Raw genomic sequence first — 5,587 nt, 5'->3', positions numbered from 1 at the left:
CTTGTACAAGTGCATGTAGCATCCGATGACCCCTTTAAATGTTCAGTCTAAGAGATCTTCCAGAATACATGGTTATCATTTATTTATTACTACTTGTTAATATTGTTAGAATCAACCACAGGAGAACCACCACACCACTCTCAATTAGCTCTGCAATATATATTGTTTTGTGGTAGACAGAGATTCTTAAAATGGTGTTTATGCAAAAAGAGCTGTGAAGATATTATCCAGTGTGTGTATAATAGATAATATCACCCCAGAAAAAAAATAACACTGTATTTTAATGTTATTATGTTTGTTAATAAGCTTTAAATGTAACTTTAAAAAGTTTTCAGGACCATTTCCACTGTCAGTATAATGTTAGAGGATCATTAAAAGATTAATTAGGCTTTATTATATGTGTCCAACACCCTGTATATGTCAAACATACATGGGTTTCCTATATATTTGTGAATAATCTAAGAATCAAATAAAGAAAGAAACCAGTGAAAACATGCTGATGCTAGTGCATATCTATACTACTCCACCCACAGCACGATTAGTCTTCAGGTCTCTCTCAGGCCCCTCAGATCAGATGCAAGAAGATACTGAGTAGGCAAATTGCAGCTGTAAGTTGGGAAAATAAAGAGTTATTTGAACTGTATGTATTGAGATTTTTTTTATTTATTCAACTGTGATTTAACACATCATTGGATTACTTAGAAAAGTATTTACCATGACTCAGTAGGCTGTTGAGTGAGATGCTGGCTTTTGAATTAGCTGTGGGGCTTACAACATTAGTAGAGTTGACATCAGCTAGATTCACTGGAACAGAGGACCCAAATACACTTTTTGGTTCTCCCAGAACAGTTCCTATAAAACAAAGTGCAAAGTAACTGTCTATCAGCTCAGTGATTATATATATATATATATATATATATATATACACACACACACACACACACACACATTATATAAGATGTTTTGTTCACATGGATGTGGTGTTCGATGTGACAAATTTGCTCTGCTCAGTGATTATATATATATATATATATATATATATACACACACACACACACACACACACATTATATAAGATGTTTTGTTCACATGGATGTGGTGTTCGATGTGACAAATTTGCTTATTTGATTAGTGACCTGGAAATTGCATTCCAAACTATCTGCAAGCCTGCAAATGAGGACAGGAAAAGACCTAGAAGTCCAGTCCTGATGTAATAAAATCATGGCTCGCCTTTTCCACAGCATGAAAAGTCAGAAATGGAAATGATTCTCAACTGGTCCTAGCTATTTTTTTTAATGACAGAAGTGATTTGTTTATCAAGGCAGAGATCAGAATCAAATAACCAGATTTTTTGTGTTTTGAAAAGTGATCAAACTCACCATTGGTTGAACCCTGGAAGATGTCAAGGAAAACATTCAGCTGGGAATTAGCAATGTTGCTAATGTTGACATTTTTGACATTGACATTGTTTAGGAAGTTGATAGTGTTTGCATCAATGGGGATGCTGAAAACACACTGAATCAAGCTTGGTTGTATTGAACCCTGGATATTGCTTACATTGGGCTGGGGGAAAAAAGGATATTAATCCATATATCAAAAACATTTGATAATTCCACATTCTTGTAAAAATGGAAAAGGTCTGTAAAAGTGCTCAGATAGTATGCTAAAAAATATAATCCTTACTACATTTGTTGTCAGCAGTGTATTATTTAAGAGTGTTGCAGTCCGGAAGAAGAACCTGCCATTATTATTGCCACAGACAAAGATGATATTGAGGCCCTGTAAAAAAAGATGGGATTTTATTATGAGAAGAAACTAAATGACCCTTGTAATCTGTTAAGTGGACAGCAGTCAGCATACTGCCTCAGTAATGTGAAAGCGGGATGAGGTGGTTGGTTTCCAGCTAGACAACAGAACTAAACAGTTTAATCACTAGCATGAGACCTTTAGTGTGAAGGGGTGGGGAAACCTGCCCTTATGTTGTTGAGGTTTGGTTAGTTAAGATATTCACAATAAATACGAATAAAGCAAGATGTTCTGTTGAAATTAGTGAATTATATTTTATATTTAAATTGCAATGGTAAAGTATAGAATTATTGTGATAGATGTGAAGGGGGAAAATTTATACGTGTGCCAGTTTTTTTTTTTTTTTGTCAAGAAACACTTCCACATAGTATACAATTGCGTATTTATACTTCTAGTTCCTTTGGAAGCTTCCTCGCTCCTCATGTCTTCACAGCACAATTACAGAATGTATATGTCCTTAAGATAAATGTACTATGGAAATGCAATGGAACCTTGTTCAGATTGTTCTGCATATCCGATTGGAATCTGATTATATGTAGCAAGAGTGAATGGCTAAAATATCAACAACAACAAAAAAAAGTACTAGAAATTGGTTGTGAATTTGAATTTGTACAATCTCATTCATACATTTTCAAAGGATCTGCTTTCAATTCGTTTTTTTTTTTTTTTTTGTAGTATGCTTGTTTAACATTGTTGTCATATGAATCAATGAATTCAATTGATATGCTTTGTAAAACACGTAAAATAATTCATGTTAATAATAATAATTTTTATTTAATAATAATTTACTGGATGAGGATTTTAACCTCCCCTGTTAAAAATATAAAAGAAGGAGACTTCACACTGCTGCTTAATTCTAGACCCAACTTTTATGATGACACACTGTTTACAGACTACTCAATCTAGACTCAAATAGCTGAATATAAACTGCTTAAACTGCTCTGAATGCAGTCAGATTTAATTTACAGACACTGTGTATGTCACTGTGTTTAATGTCCATCAAGCCTAACATCATGTTTCAAGCAATGTGTGAATGCTGCTTCTTAAATGTCTGCATTGCAAAGGTCATTTAAAAAAAATTATGTAGTGCATTTACGTGTCGTTGCTTGTTTTCTGTTGAGTCACGCTGCAAAGTTGTTCAAATTAACATGAGCAGCTGCACCACAAGTAGATGTCAAGTATTGAACAAGCCTTAAGCTTGTATTGGCCTGTCATTCTTAGACGCAGCTATAGTATTTATGAGAATAAACAAGCCACATAGTCACCCCTTTATTCACATTTCTGTCTTGCAATGAAACTAGGCTGTTTGGAACGACAGTACTTTCCAGTTTAATCCATGTTCCTGTTGGTTCAACATGGATATGTTTGGCTTTGGTAGTTGTCAAATCAGTTCCACAATGTGGCTTTCAATTTTATGACCTGTAGTCAAAACAAGTTATTTGATTTGCTTTAAGGAAGTATGGTCCACAGAGGCAAGTGTGAATGTGTGTTGTAAAATGTGCTTTGTATACCTGAACCACACTAGATGTCACTCCAGCTGCTAAAGCAATGTAACCGCTGGAGTTGCCACTGAGCTCAACCTTCAGATTGAGGGTGGTTAAATTAATCTGTACCGAGGTGAAGAAACACTGAGAGCTGCCTGAAGGGTCACATCCTTTAGGGTTGTCCAAACATAGTTTGGTTTTTCCACACTCATTGCGGGTGATGTTGGACTATCAATAAGAAAAATCAGAAAAAAATAACAGATACATTTTTACACCCTAAACTGTTTTAATAACATTAGCGTCACAAGGGTATCAAAGCATATCAAACTTAGCTCCTGGAAGGCCACAGACCTGCAGAGCTTTGCTCCAACCCTAATTAAACACAGCTGACCCAGCTAATCAAGGTCTTTAGGCGTGCTAGAAATTTTTTAGCAGGTGTGTTGGAGTTAAACTCTGCAGGTGAGTGGCTCTCCAGGAACTGAGGCCCTGTCCACACGAACGCGGTTATTTTTAAAACCGCAGCTTTTTCTACACGGTTAAGCCGTTCGTCCACACGCAAATGCAGCACCAGGTCACTGAAACTGAACATTTTTGAAAACTCCTGCCAGGAGATTTTTTTAAAAGCGGAAGAAGGAAAAACTCTGTTTATAAAAATACCCGTGTACATGTGGACATGGCCTGAGTTTTATACAGATTCTAAACAAAAGGTCTTTTCGTCCAACATTTTTTGAAAGAGAAATAGCAGTTATTTGGACCAAATAATGGTGGAAAGTAGTAAATGGTATTCTTACGGTTAAATTTGTTGGCGTTGATAGGTGTCCATCAGCCTTAATGCAAGACACTGCACAACCAATCACACAAACCACCAAAAACATCAGCTTGCTCTCCATGTCTGAGGGAAAGATTATACACATTTAAATCAAACTAATCTGAATTAGGATGGAAAATCTGATATAATACACATATACTTTATGGAATTAATTCTAAAAATAATACACTACATTGGATTACAATTGAGATAAACATTAAACTAAATGTTGTCTATTAAAAAACAAATGCCATACTACAAACAAGTATTTTTCACTCAACAATTATAAAAGTAGTTATTTGTTTAAGCCTAGAGGAGTCTGATTCGAAATCTAATTTATACTTAAGATAGATAGATAGATAGATAGATAGATAATATAAAATAAAATAAAGAAACATTGTAATGTAAAAATGAAATATTAAGGATTGTGCACTCTTTCTTGGTAGTAATCTCTCTTCAATATTTCACTCACATGGTTATGCTGATAAATCAGTTTTTATATATTATTCTTTATATATTAATTATAATTAACTGTACATGCATTTGTATATTAATATATAAAATATAAAAATACAATTTACAATACAATACAGCCACTGGTAGTCATAGATTTTGGATTCTATTTGAAACAAGCAGTTTAAATAATTTATTAATAATAATAAAATAATTTATTGGATTCAATTAATGAATTAAATTAACATCAAAATACAAATAAAATAAATCACATTAAATAAAATTCACACAAACTGTAGTTCAAATCATAAACTTTACAAAAGATGCTTCTTTTTATTTACCTGTAAATGTGTCTTTACCAGTAGATATGTTCACCTTCACACCCTTGAAAAATTTGTGAAAACTTCCTCCCTGCGCATCTTTTAAACGGAACTCAACTCCCACAGAACCATTCGGGGAATGCTCTCACCCCATTAAATGAATGAGGAAATACAAGAGTGGTGAAACTGTTAGATAGCAGATTTAGATCATTATTTTATATAACTCATATTGTCGCGTTGTGTATTGTGTTTGAGTGTTTTAAGTCATTTGCATTGATAACCTTCTGTATGTTCAGCGTTTTTTCCTTATATATTGTTTTTTTGTCCAAAGAACACTTAATGCAATAAATAAATAAATCGTTAAAAAGTGTCTTTGTTCAAGGTCATTTATGTTAGTGCTTGTGTAATTGGTATGTCTTCAGCAGGTTATTGGGAGTTATAATGGTTGGGTAGATGTTGGCGGCTTCTTGTACCGCAGAGAAACAGAGAGGGTGAAGGTCTAAAGTTGAAAAACACAAACCTGTATGATCTGGCCATTGCTGAGATGTGACTAATAAAGCTCAACTGCTTATCAGACTCTACTTCCAGGTTTCTTGATTTCCTGGTTGGCATTAGTGTTGTAGAATCCCGTGATGTTGTGGTTGACTGACAGGCATTCTGTCTTAGCGGGGCTGGGTTGAAGGTGATGTTCATGTTCAAGTTTCATGGCCACAATC

The 5,587-nt window shown here is 34.3% G+C and overlaps 1 protein-coding gene across 1 annotated transcript; it reads right to left on the bottom strand.

Moving 5' to 3' along the window:
* Positions 1-263: 263 nt before the first annotated feature.
* On the bottom strand, positions 264-4,965 carry LOC107704087 (putative ferric-chelate reductase 1). The gene is made up of 7 exons (XM_016506931.1): positions 4,893-4,965; positions 4,082-4,182; positions 3,318-3,518; positions 1,684-1,779; positions 1,380-1,563; positions 715-852; positions 264-606 (listed from the first exon to the last, which is right to left on the bottom strand). Exons 2-7 carry the CDS (start codon positions 4,178-4,180, stop codon positions 566-568), a joined length of 759 nt encoding a protein of 252 aa, XP_016362417.1. The 5' UTR covers positions 4,181-4,182; positions 4,893-4,965; the 3' UTR covers positions 264-565.
* Between the last annotated feature and the right edge of the window lie 622 nt (positions 4,966-5,587).

This window comes from Sinocyclocheilus anshuiensis, unplaced genomic scaffold (assembly GCF_001515605.1).
Source record: "Sinocyclocheilus anshuiensis isolate Anshui unplaced genomic scaffold, SAMN03320099.WGS_v1.1 scaffold1272, whole genome shotgun sequence".
Taxonomy (NCBI): Eukaryota; Metazoa; Chordata; class Actinopteri; order Cypriniformes; family Cyprinidae; genus Sinocyclocheilus; species Sinocyclocheilus anshuiensis.
This window is presented reverse-complemented; position numbering and strand designations above follow the sequence as displayed.

What these genes read in the sequence shown, in the direction of transcription:
- LOC107704087 (XM_016506931.1), bottom strand. Translation starts at nt 4,180, where the DNA reads ATGGAGAGCAAGCTGATGTTTTTGGTGGTTTGTGTGATTGGTTGTGCA. An exon ending in TGACATCTAGTGTGGTTCAG is followed by an intron (nt 1,780 to 3,317) that starts GTATACAAAGCA and finishes CTTTTTTTACAG; the next exon opens with GGCCTCAATATCATCTTTGT. An exon ending in CTTCCAGGGTTCAACCAATG is followed by an intron (nt 853 to 1,379) that starts GTGAGTTTGATC and finishes TTTGTTTTATAG; the next exon opens with GAACTGTTCTGGGAGAACCA.